The sequence below is a fragment of the Acomys russatus genome, chromosome 25 (genome assembly GCF_903995435.1).
Source record: "Acomys russatus chromosome 25, mAcoRus1.1, whole genome shotgun sequence".
Classification (NCBI taxonomy): Eukaryota; Metazoa; Chordata; class Mammalia; order Rodentia; family Muridae; genus Acomys; species Acomys russatus.
The window spans coordinates 36154127-36178809 of record NC_067161.1 but is presented as its reverse complement, the minus strand read 5'-3'; the positions used below and the strand labels follow the sequence as shown (position 1 = coordinate 36178809).

Sequence of the window (24683 nt, the reverse complement as noted above, 5' to 3'; positions counted from 1 at the left end):
GAGTGGAGCACAGCTGGGTTAGGGATAGGAGGAAGGCAGCTGCTCACTGGGGTCAGACTGTATGTGCTCGCTGTGTCGGGTGTTCCTGAGCTACACACTCCTTGGGGAACAGGAACACAGCCCCAGTAAGCATCCAAAGGTACATTCAGTAATTTTAAAAGCAGTCCCAGAGGGGAAGATTGAAATCCCTCTGAACAAGAGCCCACTTGGTCAGACAGAGTATGAAGGGAGCTTGATCTCCAGCTGTCTGCTGACTAGGGGTCCTGTGTTACACAGTGACCCTAGGAGCCAATACTTTTCTCAACTGGTATCACCTGAAGTTTCACCACTCAGAGTGCCATAAAATGGGTTGAATGGAAAGGCTGCTCTGGGTCCCTGGGTGTTAACCAGTTTCTCAGCATGGGCAAACAGCTGCTCTCTACAGTGAGGCTTTCATCTTCCAAACAGAGACTGCTCAGCAAAGCTCTGTGATACTCAGGCTCTTCTGCAGGTCTCAGTGTTTCCCTATAGCATGTCCACCTGGGAGAGATACTCAAGAAAGGACTCCCAACAGCCGGCAGCCTATGGTGATGCTCCCACCTGCATAGCACGCCAGGCACTGAACAGACAGACCTGCCCTCCTCACACAGAGTCTGGAATGGCTTTAGGTACACAGGGTGGCTACTCAGTCCTCCCGGGATCAATATTTCCCAGGAGAAATGTCTTAGCGGATGCAAGATGTACGTATGAATCGAGTACAAGCTGCTGTAGGAATCACAAGCTCAGAGTAGCCAAGCGATATTCTGACCTATCACCTTCTGGAAGTTTCCATCCCATGTCCTCCCTCCTGCCTCCCCACCCCCACCCCATACCAGCAGTTGGGCATGTTGAGTGTGATGCTGGCCTTGATAGCAGCTCCAAACTGCAAGTACCCCAGGCTCCCCAGGCTGATGTAGAGTACAGTGACTATAGCCATCCCCAAATACAGGATAAGTGGAAATTTCTGTGAATCCTTCATTTTGTTCTCAAGAGGTAGAACCTAAAAAAAAAAAAAAAAAAAAAAAAAAAAAAAAAAAAAAAGTAATAAGGGAAAGAAAAGCATGTGAGAAAGAAATGTGACTACATGACAAAACAGCATTATTAGGGGCGTGGGAGACAGATGGATGGCTCAGCCAGTAAGGTACTTGCTGTGCACATATGAGAACATGAGTTCCGATGCTCAGAGCTACAAAAAAGCCAGGTGCGGTGGCATAAATCTGTAACCCCCAGCACCTAGGAGAGGTGGGCTGAGGGTGGGAGTGGGGACAAGTTGATCAGTGGAAGTCACCGACCAGACAACAGCCTAGCTGAAGCAGTAAATTCTAGGTGCAGTGAGAGATGTCACCTCCAGAAGTGGAGAGTGCCTGCGGAAGACACCTGATGTTGACTTCCGGCCTCCAAACACACAAGCACGCTCACAGGCATGCACGGGACACATGCACGCAAATGAGCAAACACACACACACACACACACACACACACACACACACACACACACACACACCCCATCTTAAAAGAAGATAGGATCTTTACTGCCAGACCCCCAAGTATACTCTCCTTTAGTGCACAGTGGGATCATCTATTTTATCAGCAGCTAAACTCTCGGGCATAGAAGGGCTTCAGAACCCACTGTCTAATCAGGAATGCGGAGAGACCAGATTGGGATTCCCTCTTTCCCCTGGGGAGACATCAGGGGCTTGGAGCACCCTCTCCCCTCTCCCCTCACAACAGTATGGCCCCAACAGGACTCTGATGCCTGCTCCTGAGATTGCAGCCTCCAGCTAATTTTTCTAAGTGTGAGCTTCCCTTTAATTTTTTATGGGGGGAGGAGGGGGGCTCTTATGTACCTAGGTTGGCCTCAAATTAGTTGTGTAGCTAGTGACAGCCTAAACGTTTGATCCTCCTGCCCCCACCTCCTGAGTGCTGTGACAATGGGCGTGTGCCATCATATCCAGCTCAAGAGATAATTTTCCATGGGGTTTCCTGAGCACTAAAGCAGACAGTGAGGACTCTGGGGGTGCCAGGGAGCACACAGGCCCAAGTCGCAGTATTCCTCTTACCACTCCAATGCCTTCAAAAGCAAAAATTGCCGTCCCAAAGAACAGAGGGTAGGTCTTCCATGGCGCCACCAAGGGTAGGTGGCTGGGGTCCGGGATCCTCTGGAAAAGATGAACAAAGCCCAGGGCTATTCAGAGATTTGGGCTTTGAATCACAGATCAGAGCACACTTTCTCCAAAATCCATAATTCCATAATTTCAAAAAAGGAAGGCACTGACAGATAAGCTGGGGACAGTCAGCTGTTCTCACCCCCCCCCCTTCTCTTTCTCTCTTCAGATTGGGAAGCCCCAACTGGCTTTGGGTAAAGATCTGCCCAATATACCAATAAATTGCTCACACACTGACACCTGCATAAAGCCTCACACTCATTCACGGATCTCATCCTGACATTTGATATATTAGAAGAAACTCAAGAAGCTGAGCAAAGATACTTAGCAAAGAAATTGAAAACCATTTTAAATACCTCAACAGAAGTGATCATTTAACCACATGCCAAATATATCACAGAATATTACACACTACATAAAAAGGATAAATGAAATCCAGACATGGGAGTGCATGGCTGGGCTGTAAACCTCACGCTTTAGGAAGCTGAGGCAAAACGATCAGGAGTTCGAATTAGCTTTGACTCTGTGTGAGATCGTAAAGAAGAACATGAAAAGCTGATTGTGTACCAAGACTGAGAAAATATTTACTATGTTACAGTCAGATGGTGTTTTTTGTTTGTTTGTTTTTGTTTTTGTTTTATTTTATGTGCATTGGTGTTATGCCTGCATGTATGCCTGCATGAGGGTGTCAGATCTTGGAGTTACAGACAGTTGTGAGCTGCCATGTGGGTGCTGGGAATTGAACCTGGGTCCTTTGGAAGAGCAGTTAGTGCTCTTAACTGCTGAGCCATCTCTCCAGCCCCTAGTCAGATGTTTTGATTTACATCTGTAATCCCAGTCTTCAGGAGGCTGAGGCAGGAGGATCAGGAGTTCAAGGTCAACCTAGGTTATATAGTCAGTTTGAGGCCAGCCTAGGATACCCCGTCTAAAACAGACAAACAAACAAACAAACAAACTACCACCACAAAGTTATATAATAATTGTGATACAACCACGCAAACATTCAAAATAGATAAAGCTGGAAGACGAAAAATTTCCAGATTAGTGTCTTCCTCCCTCACCTTATTTATTTATTTTTTTTTAATCAGTTAGACAGCACTTTTAAAATACCAAGAGACATAGGAGAAGAATGTTGAGAAATGTTGAGGAAAGATAGCAAAATGAATATTTTTTAAACATAAAAGTCAAAGCTTAGGGTCGGGGTGGCTCAGTCGTTAAGAATACATGCTGCTCTTGCTGAACACCTTACCCAGGGTCAATTCCCAGCATCTACTTTGAGTGCCTTACTATTAGGTGACTATGGGGGATTTGGCACACTCTTGTGGCCTCCATGGCACCTGCACTCATGTACATTTATCCATATGTATGCATAATTAATTTTCAAAGTTTTACTCTAAAAAATAAAGAAGCATCTTAGTATTCATGATGTAGACAAATAGGTGTCTCTGCTCTAGGGTGAGACTTGAGCAAAAGATCACCTAGTAATTATTCCTAAGTCACAAATGAAAAGTTACTGGAAACAGGCGCCACCCACGGGTTAGTGGCTGGAGGCTTCCAGGTTTATCTACCAGTCAGAAGGAGCCGTGAGTAGGGAGTTTCAGAGTTCACAGATGTGACTGCTATGTGACTGAGACAGGTGGGTAAGACAGCCATCAGTCCATCAATCAGGTGGCCGAGGCTGAAGGTGCTGAGCCAAAACTCAGCCAATGAAGGGGCTTGCAAATTAGCAAAACAGCCCAACTCTACAAGAACACCAATAAAGGGCTGGAGAGATGGCTCAGAGGTTAAGGGCACTGGCTGTTCTTCCAAAGGTCCTGAGTTCGATTCCCAGCAACCACATGGTGGCTCACAACTGTCTACAATAAGATCTGGTGCCCTCTTCTGGCCTGCTGGCTCACATCCAGACAGAATACTGTATAAATAATAAACACATCTTTAAAAAAAAAATAATACCAATAAAATAAAAGCTTCAAGAAGAATGTAAAAAATATATAGACTGAAAGACCCAAGTAGAGTGATTTCATTGGTCCATCTGGAGTAAACATCTGTTCCTCTCTCCTCAGGAAATTACACAACATCTAATGTAAATACACCACATGTAGGTAGTGTATGGCCACTCGGCTTGATTTCTCACCCTCCACAGATGGGGTAGGGCCTGGGCTTGTACCTGGACAATGTACTGGTATATCATGACCAGGCTGACCAGCATGCTGACATTGGCCAGCAGGGAGAAGATGGACAAGATACGCAGGTTCCTGATGAAAGCCAGCAGCACCAGGAAGGGCAGGAAGGCGAGCATGTAGAGTCGGGAGTCCATGGTGGTCATCTGGACCACCACCTCACTGTTGTGGCAGTCGGTGGTAGTCCCATTGGCCGCCTCTATCACCTGGAATGAGAAGACAGGAAGCGAAGGCCTAAGGGATAGAGCCAGTGGGTATCTTGCAAAGGAGCAGGTGTGTGAACTTGGCATTTTATGTAGGCATCTACAGCTGAGGACCCGTCCTTGGAGCCTCCGTTGCTGCAAAGTGTGTGAGCTGGGTTTGATCATGTTCCACAACACGGAAGGATGTGGGAGACAGATGGGGGGCGGGGGTTAACGCTAAGTTCTTCCCACTCTTTATCTTAAGCAGTCCTTCTGAAGTTCAGGAACAGAGAGGAAAGCCTGCAGAGCCCGATCCGGCTGTAACTGGCATTCCTAGACTCTAAAGGAACACTTGAGCCCGTCCTTCCAGCATTCTGAACTCTGGCACCCTAGACAACTGGAATTCCCCCAGGCATCTCATGCTGAGAGAAGGAAAGGCCAGGCAGACATGGAACTCGTCGCCTGTAAAGGGGAAGGGACTATACACAGTGCCAACAAGCTAACCTGTCAAACCACCTTACAGGAGAGACCGGAGAGGAGACAACGATGGGCCAGTGTCAAGCAGGACCACGCCCTGACCAGAAACTACTTAATTATACCTAACTTGTTCCTTTTATTTAAACCTTACTCTCCTATCAAGACTCTGAAGATGTGCTTGGTGGGGGGTGGGGGGTGGGGGCTGGGGGGGGGGGGGGGTTCATGGATCCTTCCTCCCAGTGAGGTTATACTGAATAAGTCTTTCTGCCCTTTCTTATCAACTCTGCTCTTTTAATTGACTTACCAAAGACAGGTGGCTGAACCTGGATTATTTGGGAGCTAGGGCGCAGGCTCTGACCTAACTCCATAGCCTTTCAGGCCAAGGGTTTCAGACACTCCATGTCTAGGAGATACAATCCTACAAAGGGCCTCTTCAGCCTGACACTTAAGCCTGCCCAACAACTGCAGAGAAATGACCTCTAAGGCCTCCGCGTAGAGCTGTGCACATCTACTGGTAAAGGTCCCATTACCAAAGGCTTCCAGGGGAGCAACACTAGAGGGCACCACCTGTCATGGCTTCCTCCTGCCCACGGCCCAGGAATACAAAAGCTACCCCAGACCAGCCCTAGAAAAGCTTCTTCTCCTTGTGTAGGAGTGACTTCAGCCAGGTAGAGTAAAAGGCCCCCCAGGCCAGCTGATGGTAGCACCAGCAAGGCAAGCAAGGCCTCTTTACACCACGGGGTTCAGATGGGAACCAAATAGTAAACATTCAAGCCAAACCATTTTGGCTTGGAAGGAGACAAACAAAAATCTCCATTTGATTCTCGGCCTTTCCGTCTTCCCCCTCCCCCGCCCCCAGGAGAACTCTACCTGTTTAAAGTTGTCAGCCAGAAACACAAAGTAGACGCAGCAGAAGCCCAGCTGAGTGACGATGAGGAAGAAGTCCACGACATACCTGCAGAGGGAGGAAGACAAAGAGCATAGCATCCGAAGGCTTCCCGGGAGATGAACACCTGTGCAGCTGTCCTCACCTAGCCTTCCCAGTGGGTGACAAGAACAAACTGTGGGCAAGAAGGCAAAGTGTGCTGGGGCCACCGGTGCAGAGTTTGAGGAGCAGAGTACGGAGGGTGTCTGCACTCTGCAAGCCCCCTCCCTGGTTCGTATCTTTCTGCGTGAGCTCAGGGCATCACCAGAGCACAGCCTGGCCCTGACCTTTTACTGCCTACCCACCAAACCCATCTCTTCTTCCTTGCTAGAGCTACAGAGAGCCCTTGGCATGAAGACCAGGAAGCAGGCCCTTCTCAGTCTCCTACAGCTGGGGCCCAGAACTTGTCTACTAGAAGATAAGTGATCAGAAAAAAGGATACCAAACCAAACTGCCAGCTGAGGCACTGTGACAACAGCTGGTGATGATGTGTAGCCCCAGCAAGAGGAATGGGGCCACAGACCTGTCTAACATGGGACATGGCACAGCAGTTAGAAAGAAGGTCAGAGCTGGAACCACTTCTGAAAGAAAACAGCCAAAGTATCGAAAGAGAAAAAGCAAGGTTTGGGGTTTGTTGTTGTTGTTGTTTGTTAGTTATATTTTTTGTTTTTGTTTTTGTTTTCAAGACAGGGCTTCTCTGTGTAGCCCTGACTGTCCTGGAACTCACTCTATAGACCAGGTTGGGCTCAAACTCAGAGACCCACTAACCTCAGCCTCCCAAGTGGTAGGATTAAAGGTGTGTGCCACCACTGCCCAACAAAAAAGCAAGTTTCTAAACAGCACACACAGGAAGTGCCACTTGAAAAATAAAACAGAGAAAGAATGGAAAAAAAGTGTGTGTGTGTGTGTGTTCAAATGTATACAGAAAGTTCCAGAAGAACCATAAGGGTACCCATGTCCCTAGACTATGGCTAAAATTTAATTCTATTTTTCAAACTGTGTCCTCTTACCATGTGCAAACAATGTTCTTCCTACAAAAATCAGGAAGGGTGGGTGGAAGGACAGAGGAAAAGGAGGGAGGAAGGAATGGAGACAGGAAGAGTTAACAACCAAACCATGGTAGGTTCTTCACAACCTGGCTCCCCTCCACAGATGATTTTGCCAAAGAAGAAAAAAAGAGAAAGGCAAGGAAGAGAGGAAAGGAGGGAGGGAGGGAGGGAGGAAGGGGAGGAGGAAGGGAGGGAGGGAAACGGCATGCACCACATTAAAGGATGGAGCTACAAGTGACAGCAAGCAAGCAAAACTGAGGATTCAGGCCCTGGCTGGTGTGCACTCTGTGCATCCAGACAAGAACGAAAAATGGACTGCCTCCCTCTGGTCACCAGAAAGTCAGGAGAAGTTCCTGAAGCTCCCCACCTGCTCTGGACACCGCCCTTGCCTACCCCATACAGTTCATCCCACACAGCCAGACCCCACCCTCCAGCCTCTCATGCCTGCACTCCATCGCACACCTCTGTCTTGCTCCCACAAAGGCCACAAGCCCCTGCAGGGTAGGGACAACGGAATTTACATCAGGGAAGCTCCTTTTCTAAGCTAGCACCATTTTGGTGTCACTAATGAGAGACCACAGAAAACACACTTGGTGGACAGATCTGAGTACTCACAGCCAGTGGCTACTGGGGCTGGGACAGCCTTCTGAGGTAGATGAGGAAACTGTGGCCCAAAGAAGGCTGGGCTCACGGCTTACCACTGTTGAGCTAACTCCTTCAACACCCTTCACTCCTGTCCTTGTACCACACCTGCCTGTCACTGGTCCTCACACTGGGAGCTGTGGGCCAAGAGGAACAAAGAAGTCAGTTACCTTCCCCAGTGGGAATGGTTCCGGATCCAGGCGCTGGTGCTGCATTCTAGTCCGTACCTCACTGTATCCCCATAGTCCAAAAAGGGTTTGTTCATCCTGGGGGGTGGGGCAGGGATACAGGGAAAGCAGAGTGTATGGGTTAGACGTTGACAGTGAGAGAACAAATGGAGTTACCGACATGAGCCAGTTCCCCACTTGTCACCCTAGGGGACCTCTGAACCCTGCAAGGACACAACTGGGGTACATGTATGTATGTGTATACACACGTGTACATGTTCCGAGGTATACAGGTGCACATACATGAAAGTCAGATGTGGGTGTCGGGTGTCTTCCCCTATTGCTCTCTACCATTTTACTTTCTGAGACCTCTTACTGAACCTGGAGTTTGCTCATTATGCCAGAATGGGCATCCAGGAGGCCTCAGGCACTTCCTGTCTCTGCCTCTTCCGTGCAGGGTCTGCAGGAGCTCACCTCTGTACCAGCTTCTTTTTCTAACATGGCTACTGGGGATATCTGGACTCAAGATGCTCATATCTGTGCATTAAGCATTTGACCAAATGAGCCTTCTTCCAACCCCCTGGGTGATAAGTATTAAGTGATCAGCCCGGAAGCCTCAATATAACCTACAAGCACAAGGTATTTCAATAGGTATTTCAGTGCAATAAAGAAACACAAAAATTAGAATGTGGTCTCTGCCATTTGGACATATGTGAACTTAACAGAGAGCAATGAGCCAAAAACAAAACCAAAAGGTTAAAAATAATAATAACAACAATAAGGATGTGAGGCAGCCATCCCCAGCTCCATGACGAACCCCGCCCACTTTCAGGTTGACAAAGGGCTCTCACCTGCGGCATAAGTGATGCGCACATTTCACCAGGATACCCATGCAGTGCACTGCCACGATGCCAATCACCAGCAGGCTCACAGGACCCAACTAGGGACCGAGGTTGTAGACAAAAGGGAGAGAAGCAGGCAGCATTAGGAGAGAGCCCAAAGGGGATTGGATGTGCAGGTGATAAATGCTATTAAGGCACTTCTAGAGACAGAACTCTGTGAGCAGGGGAGAGGAAGGATCCAGAAGACTGGATCTGAGTGTGTCCTCAGCCGTAGTCCAGTCAGTTAATCTTGTGAAGGACAATGACTTAAGATAAGCTCCTTCTGAGATCCGAAGGACAGAAGTTCTTGGCAGGTTCCAGGATTTTTTTTTTTTAAGGTTACTACAGTGCCCTGCCTGCATATACACCCACAGGCCAAAAGAGGGCATCAGATCACATTATAGTTGATTGTGAGCCACCATGTAGTTGCTGGGAATTGAACTCGGAACCTCTGGAAGAGCAGTCACTGCTCTTAATTGCTGAGACAGGTTCTAGGGTTTTGCAGGAGGGGAAGCTATCTTGAGGGTGGCCAGCGAGGTCAGCACTTAGACAGTCAACGTCTCTTAAAACGTGATGGTCCTGAGCAAGCCGGTTAGGTGAGGTGAGTCACAGGGAGGGCAGGACCATCAGCTAAAGTCACTGGCACAGCCTCAGAGCCTGGCACAGAGAGAGCCCTAATGCACAGCTTTCAATGAGTAAAGGTCTGAGTCCCTTACCAAGAGGCCTGCATTTTTCACTGCCAGTGGCAGCCCCAGGAGTCCAGTGCCAATGTTGCCTTTTAGCAGGTGGATCAAGGTCTGGAACCACCTGAGGTAGGAAGGCAAATGAAAGTGTTAACCGCAACGCTGGCCGATGCTTATTTGCATGACACTGACAGAGAACCTATGCACACTGTCCTATCTGATTTCCCAAACAACCTTGTGATGTTTTATTTCACAGACGAGGGACCAACTTGTTCAAGGAGCACCCCTCCCAGTGACAGCACTCCTGGAGTCCTCCTGTTGTAGGGGCCAGTTCAGACGGACAGTGGAGGCATTCTGTCCTTCTCTGGGCATTCTGTCCTTCTCTGATGCATCCAAGGCTGGATCTGACTACTGAGTGAACCACCTTGATGACTCCCAAAATGCCACAGACAATGACAAGATGAAGGGTAGACGACCTCAGTTTAGGAGGAGAAAGGTGTAATTAAAAAAATGAAGTCCAGCCAGGCGGTGGTGGCACATGCCTTTAATCCCAGCACTCGGGAAGCAGAGGCAGGTGGATCCCTGTGAGTTCGAGGCCAGCCTGGTCTACAATGCGAGTCCAGGACAGTCAAGGCTAACACAGAGAAACTCTGTCTCGAAAAAACCCAAAACCAAAAATAAATAAATTAATAAATTAATAAATAAACTCCAATGTGGGTGTGGTGGTAACAACATTTAATCTCAGCACCTAAGAGGCAGTGACAGTTGGATCTCTGTGAGTTCAAGGCCAGCCTGATCCACATAGCCAGTTCCAGGCCAGCCAGGACTATAGAGTGAGCCTCTGTCTAAAAACAAAAAACAAAAAACAAAAACCATTAAATAAATAAAATAAAGTCCAACCGCTGTAACAGTCAGTCACACAACACTGCAAGGGACTTGACAGTCCTTCCAGGACAGGCATGGTGGCACACACCTTTAATCCTAGCAGTTGAGAGGCAGAGGCAAGAGGATCTCTGTGAGTTCAAGGCAGGACTCATCTACATAATGGATTCCAGAACAGCCAAAATTAAACAGAGAGACCCTGTTCCCAAAGCAATGACAACAAAACGTTCCTATTGGACATCTGTGTTGGAAAAATTAGAAGCCAAATGCTGTTGTGGGCTCAGGACTGGAGAAGCCCTCTTTTGTGGGTCCCTGGTTTACCCCTGTGCCTTAGGGCAGGTGTCCCTCCTAATTTTGTACAGACTGCCCCTACTTTGTCATTACTTACATAAAGCCACTCATGTATCCTCATTATTATTATTATTATTATTATTATTATTATTATTATTATTATTATTATTTTCACTCAACAAGTACTACCCACCACTATCTACAGTGGATATGAAGGAGTAAGATGTGGGTGCCGGCTTCTAGAGATCTGTAGTATCTCAACAAATCAAAAGACCAAGGGTGGGGGAACAGAGGTGAGTGAGCAGAGGGCAGAGACCTGAGGCCAGGAGGTGAAGTGGGTGGGGTTGCGGAGGGGTGGGGTGGTGGTAATCACCACAGGTGGAGGGAGGCTGCAGACCCTGCTCAGAAGCAAGAAGCACATGAGGCCTGCTTTGCCTTAGTGGCGCACAAGTTGAGATAAGAGCAAGGAGCGGTTAGGAGTCTCCTTCACAGGCTACACAGGAGTGTGTTGGCCATAACCTTTCTTTGCCTTTTGTTCCCACAACAGAGCAGGAAACAGCTCGAGCAAGGTGCCTTCAGTCGCTCAGGACTTGGCCCGGGCACAAAAATCCTTCTGCACAAATAGCCCTCAGGGTCCCTCAGAACTGGTACTGGACACAAATCTGTGTTTGGGCAGAAATCAAAAGCCAACCACACTTGCTGCCCACAAAGGCCATTCCCTCAAATCCACCGGGAAGGAAATCTGACCTACCTGCCAGTCTGGATGGACCATCAAGGAAAGGCCTTTGATTCCCAGGAGAGACATGCTCCCTGTGCTACCCTGAGGCCACAGGGTCCAGCAGCATAGCAGCAGACAGTGGCCAGGAGATAAGATAAGTCTATCTTGGCAAACACATGTTTAACCCACTTCAGTGCAAAGGTAAATCCGTACCATGTACTCCGACTTCTCTGAAGCCTCCCCAGAATGCCTCTATGCTGGCCTTCCTGGCCCTCACAGCTGTCACTCTGCATGGCCATTCCTTTCCATTCTAGGAACTGTCATTTTACCTGTACTGTAAAGGACCAGGCAAGGTGACCCAAAGTCCCTGCAGTTCAGAAACATCAGGACTCTAGGTCATGGGTCCAAATTGCCCACCGTGATGTCCCCTCCACAGCAGATGGGCATCACAGTGTCACCCCCAAGCCTGTGACATTCTAGCCACAGGGCGGGCTAGCTCCTGAAGACAGAGGGAGAAGCCCACCAGGCCCATCTACTTTTCATGGTGTGCTGTCAGTAGCTCTTAAACTATTTTTGGTTACAGGCCCTGTTTATTCTGATGAATTCGGCATCTCTGATATCTTTGCTTATATAGGTCCTATCTACAGATGAATTATATTGCTAGGCACCAAATTTTAAAATTTATCATTTAAAATAACAATAAATTTAATACATACTAATAGCTTGATGAAAATTAAATGTGGGAATTGTACTGTACCACTTTTTAAAAGATTCACTTGTTTTTAAGGTTTATTTATGTGTCCGGGTGTTCAGTCTGCGTGTATGTCTGTGCACTTGAGTGCAGAACCCTCATAGACCAGAAGAGAGTGTCAGATCTCCTGGGACTGGAGCCACGGACAGTTGAGCCCTCATGTGGGTGCTAAGTATCAAGCCTGGGTCCTCTGGAAGAGCAGTGACCAGTTACACCCACAGCCACTCATTTCCTCAATTTTTATTTACATATATGGGTGTCTGTGTGTGTCTGTGTGTGACTGTATATGTACATCTGTGTGGATACCTGTATCTGTGTGTCTATGTATATTCGTGTGTGTGTGTGTGTGTGTGTGTGTGTGTGTGTGTGTGTGTGTGTTTGCGCACGCATGCTTATGAATGAGGGTACCCTCAAAGGCCAGAAAACATTAGGGGATCCCCTACACCTGGAGTTACAGCTGGCTGTGAACTGCCCGCTGTGGGTGATGGGACCAGAACTCAGGTCCTCTGCAAGGGCAGCAAATGCTCTTAACCACTGAGCTCCAGCTCCATCCCCCGCAGCGCTGTTTAAAATATCTCCCAGATGTCTCATCTAACAGAAGACAGCTGGTGTCTGTTTCAGCACTCGCCCTATATATGTTGTGTTGCTTTGGTGAGAGTCTGTGAGAACGTGTGCTCTCCCTAGATGTGTAGCTGGAAAAGGAAGGAACATCTGAACGCCTCTTCAGCTGCGCCACTTCTTCTGACACTACCCCTAAATGAAATGCATGGCTTCCTTATCAGCTAGCTACAATGTGGAATCTGAGCCTCCTACAGTCTGTTCCTTTAACCCACGGTCCCTGCTGCTGGCTGCAGGGACGCTTCCCTCACCATGCACAATCCTCCAGTACGTGTGGAGGTTCTTGGCTCCTGGGGCACACGTGCACTAGCCTAGGGTGTTACATAAGCTCAAAGCCACGCTTCCAAGGATTCCCCGTGACCTCACGGGAAAGCACTTGGGAGCCCACGGTGCTGGACACAAGGGTGGATGGGGGACTCTGCTTGTCTCTTTTTTTCTAATTTTGCTTGAAAGCTTACATTTCGTGTGAGCCACAAAAACGCTGCTGATGGTTTCTCTTGAGTTAATGGGTTTGTTACATTTTCAAAGGCAATGCTAGATACTTGGGTCTGAAAACCCTAGTTAGCTGGCTGTTTTTTCTAGCAAAATAAACCATTTCTATGGGGAAAAAAAAAAAAGGAATAAAACCCTCAGTTAGTTCAGTTGACAACTGCCAACACTCACACTCTGATATCTGTTTTTCTTTTTTCTTTTTTTACTATGGATTACGCAGAGCCCCATGCTAAAGGCTGCGATTTAATAAGATTTCATGACCCCACTATCTGATCGAGGACTCTTTTGGTTACTGGAGACAGGGTCTCTTGAATCCCAGGCTGGCCTTGAACTCCCTATGTAGTCCAGAGTGACCTTGAAACTTCTGATCCTCCGGCTCCCACCTCCCATTTGCTACCTCATTGAGTTTGTGTTGACAGGAACTAGATTCCAGCATAGTGCATGCAAGGCAAGCACTGCCACCTGAGCTACCCAGCCCTTGTCACGGCCACTCAAATGAAACTGGTCTTTTCCTTCTACTCAACTCTGTCTGGGACAACGCAGGTGAGGGTGCGGGTTGAGGGGAGGAAGCTGCAGACACACACTGCCCCTGCATCCTTGTGCATGGAGCGAAACACAAGTGACATCTTAGTGCCTTTAAGAAGTGGTCTTGGAAGCCCAAAAGCTCGGTCTGCAGACCATATTTGGCAGATGGCTGTTCTGAATCAGCGTAGGTCAGCAGGTAGCTGCTGCCTCAACCTGCTGACCTGGAAGCTCCACTCATGTGGGACAGAGAGCTGTTCCTACATACTCAACAGGGCAACAAGAAGGAGAATGTGCCCTACAGTGTAAATTGCCCTACTGTGTGTAAACCATCCCCCACGGTATTAACAGAGGCTGCCGTCAATGCTGTCAACAGCTCCATGGCACCAAATGTTAGGGGAAAGTCACTAACACTCCTTTAGTCACAGAAATGTCTAAAGTCTCTGTTTGCACTCACTATTTTTGGGCTTTTAACTGAGCCTTTAACTTCTAAAAGAGCGGGTGTGGTTAAGTGGCTCTCCAAGGTACTTTGCTCCTTAATGAAGCCGATAACAGGGAAGGGCAAAGGCTTCAAATCACATCCCTCTCAGTACCTGAGAGAGATTGCAGAGGGTCTCCTAGCAGCCTAGGGCCACCTGGCATGTTTCCTCACTAAATGCTTGGGTGGATCCTACCCCAGGCTTGAGTGACTAATACTCTAAGACCCACAGCAATACTTTCCCCTGTATCTTGGAAAATGCCCTAACACAAGCCGAAGGACGGAATTGTCTGCCTGGCTGGATTTCCTGGAAACCAGGGGAAGCGATAGATAGAAGTGACCTTGAAGACAGTCCAGGCAAGCATCCTTGAATGGCTGACCTGGAACAGCCAGCCAGCCAGTCCTGACTTTCAGAGAGGTCTCCATAGAGGTGAAAATTTAGACCAGACCGTGCACAGATAGCACTGTGCAAACAAGATGAAAGAAGCATTTCACAAGCCCTGAAGGGACCTCCTTCTCCCTGGGGACACTGACGGGAGCAGACAACATCAGAGGGAAGACAGAAAAGGTGTCCCAGCTGCCACCAGCTGTGCCATAAGCAATCTTTTCCACCAGCTGAATTTGCAAGTAAATTGAGAATCTAAAACAGTATGTTATGTGAGGCATAAGCTAAAAGCCAGAATCTCTGTGCTGGTGGTGGCAAGGAGCCAGTCATGTGCACAGACCATTTTCCATGCCCACCTCAGTTCTTGGGGGCAAATGTCCCTCCCTTGAGAAAGTGCACACAGAGGGCACATGCCAACAGCTTCAACAGTCACCTTGAGCCATCATGAAAAGTAGAGGCCTGTAGCATGACACTAAGACACAAAGCCACCCTCAGTAAGTCACACCCAGCCCACAGGGAACACAGGAAGGGTGACAGCTGAGATTGGGGATAAATGACAGGGCTACTGAAAACAGGGTCCTGGGACCTTGAAAAGGGCCAGGGGCATGCTGGGAAACTCCGAAGAACAGAACCCCTCCGTCCCAAGTCTCCAGTCAAGGAGTGAGCCTCATACAGCCAGCTTCGCAACTGCTCCTTACATCTGGGGAAACTGAGAAGCAAAGAGGTCCAACCTTGACCCAGACAAGACTGGGGTTTCAGCTTCGAGGTACAAGACTTCAGCCCCTTTAAGGAATGCCCAGTGGATCTCTCCTATACCAACTCTGGAGGGTCCTTAAATACAGCCGCCACTCCCTCCCCCCACTTCTTTAGCCAGGTGCTGGGACAGGAGTCCCAGGAGGCTCTGCCAAGGAGGCACTAGTGGGGCCAGGAGGCATCGAGCCCAAGAGATTATCTCTCTAGAAACTTCTAAGTCCGAGCTCTTCCTGGCCACCAGCCTTCCGGAACCAACAAGGAATAAGCAATGCCTAGGGACGGGCAGGGTCCCTTGTAGGTAGCCTGCTTTCTTCTGCCAAACAGAACTTAACATAAAATGGGAAGATGATGGTACAAACTGTTCCAAGGGAGAACTGGGGACAGGAAAGCCACTCCATGGCAGGGGGTCACAAGTACTCACGTCGTACTGTTGCTCTCCCCTAAACGCTGGTAGGAGCCAGGGGTGAAGCCACCCAGTCCTTCTGATGGGCTCTCCTCGGGGCTCACGTCCGTGGAGCTGTAGTCATGATAGTCTTCGTTGCGAAGTCTCTGCGTGGACATGGTAGCTGGGGAGACAGGGGCAGGGCTAAGATCGCCGGTAGCTGGGGCCTTCAGCTCCAAGTGTGGGGTGGGCTCAGACACAGATGTAGACATTGTCACAGCTGCTCCCAGTAACAGATGCACCACAGAGTGAGTCTGACCAGAGTGCCCAGTACCAACCAACCAAGGAGGATGCAAGCGGCACGAAGTCCACAGGGCAGGCTAGACCTGCTTGGCCTCTGCCCCTCCCCCACCCTTATTTCCCACATGGTGCCCTGCTCATAAACTTCTAAATTCATCCCAGGGCACCTGGGCAACACACATGTGAGGCAATGCTGGGCAGGGCAGGGTAACACACGTGTGCGCTTCCAGGAAGCCCTCCCTCCCTGGTCTTCTGGTTAAGTTTGCCTCCACCTTCATCGGAGCTTATCTCTTGGACCTCAGACAGTAGTTAAATCACACACCTTTCCCAAGAGTGACCTCTCAGGAGCCATGAACCAGGATGTTTCTTGAGGTGCCTTTCTTATCCTCTGCCTTCAGCAGAAAGTACGGTTACAGTCATGGAACGCCCTCTGGGTCACCCAACTCTGCTCTAACTCCATAGGGTCTGAGACCATAAACAACCCCCTCTTACCTACCATGAGCTCAGCCCATCTCCTACTCTTTGTAAGCTGTGATGGTTAATTTCAACTGTCACTTTGACACCACCTACCATCACCCGGAAAGAGAATCTCAATAAAGGGCTGTCTAGATCAGGTAGGCCTGTGGGCATGTCTGTGGGGGAACTGCCTTAAGTCCACCAATGTGGGAAGACCGTGGGTGTCCACTGTGGGCAACACCATTCCCTAGAAAGTCAAGCTGAGCATGAACAGGTGAGCGCAGTCTGCACTCGTTTCTTTCTGCTCTTGCCTGTAGATAGAATTAACTGCTTCAAGTTTCTATCACTTTGACTTCCCTGCAGTAAATGGTCTATAGCCTAAAGTTGTAAGCAAGATAACCCCTTCCTCCTCTGAGCTTGTTTGCAGCAAGGCCTTTCACCACAGCAAAAGGGATGAAATAGGGTGGGGTGATCAGGAAGGCTCACCTTCTCACCCTGGGATGGATGGATGGATTGATTGATTGACTGATTTGCCACCAACCTGAGTGCTAGAATATGGTGGCTGACCACGGCTCAGAGGAAGAGGAGTGGGAGCTGGAAAAACCATGAGATACCCCATCTTTGTCTCTGTAGCTCCTCTCCACAGTCAGTAAATGGTATCCAAAAGTACAGTATAAAGTATATCTTTGGCATGCCAAGCTCTTTGAACTAAAGGAGACCTGAAGACTGCCCCAACAGCAAAGTTGGTTGATCCTCTCCTGTCCAGTGCCTCCTTGTTGTTGTTATTGCTTTTGTTGTTATTCAAGACAGGGTTTCTCTGTGTAGCCTTGGATGTCCTTGACTCACATATTGTAGACTGACCAGGCTGGCCTCGAAATCACAGAGATACGCCTGCCTCTGCCTATCCCTGAGTACTGGGATTACAGGCGTGTGCCACCATGCCCGGCTCCCAATCTTTGTCCCTGAATTGAGTCCCAGAAACCAAAATTCTTCCTTATTCTGCAAAGCAGCCACAGAACCTAACATGGCCCTTCCAACTTCTTAGTCCTGACCTGGAAGGAAGGAAAGCTCCACTCAGGCAGGAAGGATCAGAGTGGTTGGGCTGGAGGGGTGTAGTTCAGTCAGCCTACATGACCACACACTCTGTAACCAGCCTTTCCACATAGCTGCCCACACAAATAGAATATTAGCTCACATGGGTACTGCTCCCCCTGGGTCCTCCCATACTCCTCTCTGAAGACTCTCCACACACCACAGAAAGTGTTGACTAAACAGACACTTATACCCTCATTAATCTGTCTTGTTAGAAGATTGTTGATGTCTTTCCAGCCCTATGCCTTCTCTTGAATTTTTATAGATTTGCTCTTGTTTAAAAGATGGTAAAAAGAACTACCCCCTCCCTGTTGTGTACTGCTGGGGGATGGTGAGGATGTGGGGGATGATGTGGATGTGGGGGATGGTGAGGATGTGGGGAATGGTGAGGATGTGGGGAATGGTGAGCATGCGGGAGGGAAGGTGAGGATGTGGGAGATGGTGAGCATGTAGGAGATGGTGAGGATATGGGGGATGGTGAGCATGTGGGGGAGGATGAGGATGTAGGGGATGGTGAAGATGTGGGGATGGTGAGCATGTGGGGATGGTGAAGATGTGGGGATGGTGAAGATGTGGGGGATGGTGAGGATGTGGGGGATGGTGAGGATGTGAGGGATGGTGAGGATGTGGGGGATGGTGAGGATGTGAGGGATGGTGAGGATGTGGGGGATGGTGAGGATGTGGGGATGGTGAGCATGTGGGGATGGTGAAGATGTGGGGATGGTGAAGATGTGGGGGATGGTGAGGATGTGGGGAATGGTGAGGATGTGGGGGATGGTGAGGATGTGGGGGATGGTGAAGATGTGGGGGATGGTGAGCATGTGGGAGATGGTGAGCATGTGGGGGATGGTGAGCATGTGGGTGGGGGATGGTGAGCATGTGGGGCATGGTGAGCATGTGGGGGATGGTGAGCATGTGGGGGATGGTGAGCATGTGGGAGATGGTGAGCATGTGGGGATGGTGAAGATGTGGGGGATGGTGAGGATGTGGGGGATGGTAAGGATGTGGGGGATGGTGAGCATGTGGGGGATGGTGAGCATGTGGGGATGGTGCGCATGTGGGGATGGTGAGGATGTGGGGGATGGTGAGGATGTGGGGGATGGTGAGGATGTGGGGCATGGTGAGGATGTGGGGGATGGTGAGCATGTGGGAGATGGTGAGCATGTGGGGGATGGTGAGCATGTGGGGGATGGTGAGGATGTGGGCTGGGGAAGAGAAGGCAGGGCTTCTTTCAATTAAATGAAAGTCATGGAAGCCTCCAGGATCCTAGGCCATTGCTCAGAAGCCTTCACACATCACCTCAAGCCACTCATTGCATAGATGAAGGATCTCCCCACAAAGATGGAGGGCCCTATCTTGCTAACCAGTACATAGCAAGACAGGAAGTGTATCTCCCTCCTGACAGCCTGTTGGTCTGGAAATGTCTCCTGACGACAGCGCCAGGAGCTGTGGTAACTAAATGGAAAAGAGTCAACTTCCTATCTATTCTTCAAGAATCCGTGGTCAAATAAGGGTGGGAAAGTACATTAGCAATAAAATATGATCAACAAACCACACCCTTTCTCCATCAGGCTCTCCCCAGCATGCAGACACCAGCCCGACTTTGAGACACTACCTCAGGGTGAGAAGCCAGCTTTCCAATTGCCACCCCAACACTGGCTGCCAGAGGATGTCTCTCTGCCTGGGGCTCCCCTTTGGGGCTGCTTGAAAACCAGCCTTGCCTCTAGCACAAGAGCGATCCAGGGACAGTAACATCATCCTTTACCAACTGCGGGTCAGGAAAGGAGATGTACAGCTCACAAGGGAAATGCATAGTGGAAAGTCAGTACATGGCCTATCTTAGTCCACTTTCTTTTGCTCTAACAAACTACCTGAGGCTAGGGAATTTATTCTGAAATGAGTTCATGGGTGCTGGAGAGATGGCTCAGCAATAAGGAACACTGGCTGTTCTTCCAGAGGACCTGGGTTCAATTCCCAGCGCCCATACAGCAGCTCATCATCGTAACTCCCGTTCCAGGAGATTGAACACTCTCACATAGACATACATGCAGTCAAAACACCAATGTGCATAAAGTAAAAATAAATTACTATTTTAAAAAAAAGAAATGACATCGCAGTTCTGAGGGTTCAAGTACCTGCTAGGCTTCCCTCAAGGGTCTCATGTTGCTTTAGGCAGAAAACCAAAAAACCAGTGGGCAGGTGAGGAAGAGAGGTCACAAGATGAGAAGGGGCCATGAGGGAAGGACCATGTTCACTTCCTGATACAGTCACTAACCCTCTCACTGGGCAATTACATTAATCCCTCCACGAGAGTAGAGTCCCATGGGACTCTTAAGACCCAGCCATTTCTCAACACCATCACCTCGGAGACAGAGGCTCAAAATGGCTTTTGGTGTAGATGAAACGCACTCAATCCACATGGCACCTGCAACCCCAGGGAGGAGCCTCCCTGCTCCACTGCCACAGCCTCCCACTCAGAGTCCGAGGGTTCCACTCACTCGTGTGATGCAGAGGTTCAAGCACATCTGGGGAAGATAAACCCCCAAGTGGACCAGGAAAACAAAACCTGCCAAGTACATTGATGTAGAAAGCTGAACGCCTCTGTCATGGAAGCCAAGGGGCCTGGGTGTGGAGTTGGCCTCTGTCACCAATTTGCTTGGTAGCTTTGAACAATTTTCTTTCCCATGATGTTAGTTTTCAAATGTAAAAAGCAGAGTTGGGTGCAGGCTGGGGCTCCTCTGTGGTTCTGATGGTGTTCCAATCAGAGGATGTAATTACCCATGTGAACATCAGTTTATTTCTAGTCTCTGCCAATACACCGAACACATGTAATAGAACCTTCTATGTGAACTGTGTCCCCGAAGGGGACAGATGAAGGGGAACCCCTAACCCCTTCCCAAACCACTACGGCCAGGGTATATATGGGAGCACATACCTATAATCCCAGCAGTCAGGACACTGAGGCAATAGGATGACAAATTTGAGGCCTGGCCAATAAGAATAAGAGCCTGTCTCAAAAACCTAAGTAAGCCAGATGCGGTGACACATCTCTTTAATCCCAGCACTTGGGAGGCAAAGGCAAGTGGATCTCAGTGAGCTGCAGGCCACACAGGGCTACATAATGACACCTTGTCTTTAAAAAAAAAAATTGTTTTAAATAATAAAATATAGAAAGTTTATTTTAAAGGAATTGCCATGGCACAGATCTTCAGTTTATCCCTGACACTGTACAGAGGTCCCTCAGTCACGCGTGAAAGTGAATTTACCCACAGGAGACTGGCGCCAAGGCAGCTGCTCGGAAATAAGCCGAAACCTCTAGATCTAAGGTCTGCTGGATGACTACCGATATGGGAGATGCAGCTTAGCAACTATATACATATTGATAAGGGGAGGGGGCCATTTATGGACAGTGGTTAATGATAAACTCAAATAAATCAAATACTACAGAAACACACGCTAAAGAAAAGGTGATTCCCAGCTGTACCAGCAATGTGGGGAAGCAGGCAGAGAGTAGCATGTGGCTTGGACATGCACTGCACTGTGTTCCAGGCAGCACGCTGAAAGACTCACGAAATATAACGCACTGTATATCCGGGGCTCAGGGCCAGGACCACGAAAGGGCTGGAAATCTGACAAATAAGGAGGTAATGAGAACATCCTGCCCTGTGACTTAAGAGCTACAAAATCTGTTTTGTTTTTGATTCGTTTTGGGTTTTGTATTTATGTCGGGAATCAAACCCGTGGAATTCCAGGCTAGGAATGGCTCTACCCCTGGGCTGTGTCACCAGCTCCTCTCTTACCCCCATTTCGGCTGTTGGTGTTGCTGAGACAGGGTTTTGTCCTTGAACTCACTCTACAGATCTTCTGGCCTCAGCTTCCCAGGCATCTGGGATCACAGGCCCACACCCCCAGGCCGGGCCCCAGAAACCGTCTTTAAGGGCTGCAGGCCACATAGATTAGACTTGTTCTTTGGTACCTTAAAGATCCGTCAGAGCTAGGACTGACAGGAGGAGAGAAGGAGGAAGCTGTTTGCTTGTTACAGGAAGACCTTTCTATTACTTTTATACAGTTGTCCTGTCTGGGAGAAGCCATGTTTCCCAGGGCTGGGGATGGGACTCAGCTGGTAAGACCGCTTGCCTAGAGGGCACGAGGCCCTGGTTCCATCATCTCCAGCAAATCATAAGCCAGGGGTGGGAGTGCAGGTCTGTAATTCAGCACCCGGAAGATGGGGACAAGAAGGATCACGCATTCAAGGTCATCCAAGGCTGGCCTGGGCTACAGGAGACCCTGTTTCAGAGGCAGAGACAGAGAAAAGGAGGGAGGGAGGGGAGGGACCAGAGAGAGGGGGTGGGCACAGCCACCCTATTCCACACAGGGCTTCCTCTTCCTCTTCCTGCTCCCCTGCTGTGCCACCCTCCCTCAGGCTCCCTTGAGGAAGCCTGGCATCCACACCAACTACTGCAACTGCCAACCCCTGCCCCCTCGGGAGATTTAATGGGACCTGTTAACGCGAAATGAGGGTTGTGTAATGTGAGAAAGTCGAGGCGAGCTTGTCTTTCTGGCTCTTGAGTATAGCAGGAGTTTATAGATTATGTGTGGTCCATTGACACAAAGCAAAAACTTCCACCCAACAGCGCCCACAGAGGGAGCCTGAGGCAGGATTGTCGAGACAGGCTGCCAAGTGAGGCAAAACAAACTCAGTGATCAAAACTGAACCCTGCGCACACTAGAATAAAAATGACAATGACACAGCCGGGTGGTGGTGGCACACACCTTGAATCTCAGCACTTGGGAGGCAGAGGCAGGCAGAGCTCTGTGAGATCGAGGCCAGCCTGGCTTACAGAGCGAGCTCCAGGACAGCTAGAGATGTTACACAGAGAAACCCTGTCTCCAAAAACCGAAACGACGACAACAACAAAAAAGACATGACACCTCATGAATTTGCAATTTTGTGTTGTCTATGAGTTACAGTAATACTACCTCGGAATATATTCAGTTAAGTATTAAAACAAAAAAGTTACTGTTTGTCATTTTGGCTAAGATCAGGTGTAGAAATTGTAAAGAAACAAGTAATTTTGGGGGGCTATATTTTAATGCTATTGCATTAAATTTAGAAATAAGACAAAATGTGCAGTGTGTGTGTGTGTGTGTGTGTGTGTGTGTGCTTTATTTGAAATATTTTTCAAGAACAATTCCTACTCCTCTTCAGGACAATGGCAAAAGTCACCCTCTGCAGAAAGTTGGGAACTGCACACACCTGTGCAGAAGCAACATTTCAGCTAAAGCTGGGGGCTGCCCAGGGGGTGGAGGGTCAGGCAAGGAGAGGGCTTCAACTTCAGGTGCCACCCGGGGTAATATCCTGTGGTCATAGACGGCAGGCTGTCTTTGGAAAGGCTGAGCACACAGGAGTTCCATTACCTGCTTACTTGGCTACACCCCTCCCCCCTCCTCGGTTGAGATGCCTTCAAATCAATGTCGCTCAAGATACTGGCCAGCCAAGCTCCCGCAGCAAAGAGTCCCAAATTGAGGATTAAGTTCCTCCAGAAATCGTTCCGATCTGTGGCGAAGCGGAGACACTGCGGAGCCAGTCTCCCAGGTTATCTGGAACCTCGGGGGAGGGGGGGGGGGCTCATTGGCCCAGCCCAGCGGCACTCACAGTCGCCCTGCTGGAAGCCATAACAGCACCAAACACATTCACACTGGCCAGAATGCGCATTCTTATCTATTGGTTCCACTCACTCATGGCTGGGAATCCTTATTTCATTTTTCTCTTTCGTTTGGACTCAGGCTCTCCTCTCTCTGTAACCCAGACTGGCCTCAAAACTCTCCACTGTCCTGTGTCAGCCACTCATGCTCTGAGGTGCCCGGCGTGCACCTCAACACTCAGCAGTTTTGGTTTTACTGAGCTTCCTAGGTGACCCTGATCACAGTACTTTTACGCCAAGTGCCTCGCATCCCACCACAGTCAGGCACTGGTGGTAACGATTTGAAATAGTTTTTAAAAGATTTATTCTACTTATGTGTATGTTTGTGCATTTTGTGTCAGGGCATTGGAGCCCCTGGAGCTGGAGTTTGAGCAGCTCTGCCCCTCCCTCCATGTGGGTTCTGGGGACCAAGCTCAGTCCTCTGGGAAGAGGAGCAAATGCACTTAACCTCTGAGCCATCCATCTCTCTCTCCAGCCCATCACAGGGATTGTTAGCAAATTAAAAGCATCTACAGTCCGTTCATGAGTTGGACTTTGGAATCCAGAGCAAACAGCACATTCTTCTCTCTGGGGCCAGAATTCTAAAGACACAAACGGAGGACACAGGCTGGGTTGCCCAATGCGGTGGACGATGAGGGAAGTGAAAAGGCCTTACATCCACAAGAACAGTTAGGAACAGATCAGGCAGCACTCCACCAAAGCCACCTGAGTGTATTCTGCAATCCAGCCTCATGAGACCCACGCTGGAACAGCCACAGGACAGCCGCTGTCAGCAGGGCACGGTGGTTAAGGAGCAAGCAAGCAAGCTCAGTTTTTACACATACCACGTGCTAGGGCCGGGTATGTCTGCAGAAGAGCCTGCTCATCCAGACTCAAACTGAGGCCGAGATGCATCCCGTGTGCCTCCCCCACCCCCCACAAACACATCCAGACCCCAGATTCGGAAAGATCACCTGAGATTCCAAGCTAGCAAACCAGAGTCCCCCCCCCAGACCAATGTCCTTCTATCATCAGATGGTACTCACTCTAAAATGCCCAGCCCCAAACTAGCCCCAGAGCTGGGTCAGCAGGGAACCAGCTAAGCCACTCTCTCTCTCTTTCGTCTGGACTCCTTCATCTGAGAGATGGCCCCAATACACCAAGCTGTAATATCATTAGAAAGATAAGATAAAGGTTGGGCATGCTGCCTGGCACACACTGGACCCTCAGTGATGGAAGTGATTATTACCATAGACACACACCAGACCAGAGAAAGATTCTCTCTACAGAAACTTTGCAGTGCTTTTCCCAGTTAACACTCTACAGGATTGTCCAGAGTTTTGTCCACTTGACACTTCAAGCCAGGATCCCTGTATTTATTAGTCACGTTCGCTAGAGGAACAGAACCAATAGAAACAAATTATGTATATTTCAAATTTCTCATACTTTTTTCTTTCAAGAATCCAGTAGTTTGTTGTTCAGTCCACAAGGACAGATGCTTTGGCTGGTC

General features: G+C 49.0%; 1 protein-coding gene and 1 pseudogene across 1 annotated transcript in view; both read right to left on the bottom strand.

The window, feature by feature from the left end:
- Positions 1 to 24683, bottom strand: part of LOC127208660 (proton-coupled amino acid transporter 1) — a 37664-nt gene that overhangs the window by 9253 nt on the left and 3728 nt on the right. The window contains exons 2-9 of the mRNA XM_051168168.1: positions 15681 to 15825; positions 9403 to 9493; positions 8657 to 8745; positions 7809 to 7904; positions 5893 to 5977; positions 4351 to 4569; positions 2079 to 2177; positions 852 to 1018 (exon numbers count right to left, since the gene is read on the bottom strand). Of these exons, the coding sequence (XP_051024125.1) occupies positions 852 to 1018; positions 2079 to 2177; positions 4351 to 4569; positions 5893 to 5977; positions 7809 to 7904; positions 8657 to 8745; positions 9403 to 9493; positions 15681 to 15820 (986 nt within the window). The 5' untranslated portion in view covers positions 15821 to 15825. The remainder of the gene's footprint in view (positions 1 to 851; positions 1019 to 2078; positions 2178 to 4350; positions 4570 to 5892; positions 5978 to 7808; positions 7905 to 8656; positions 8746 to 9402; positions 9494 to 15680; positions 15826 to 24683) is intronic.
- LOC127207914 (mitochondrial import receptor subunit TOM6 homolog) lies at positions 21382 to 23166 on the bottom strand (annotated as a pseudogene).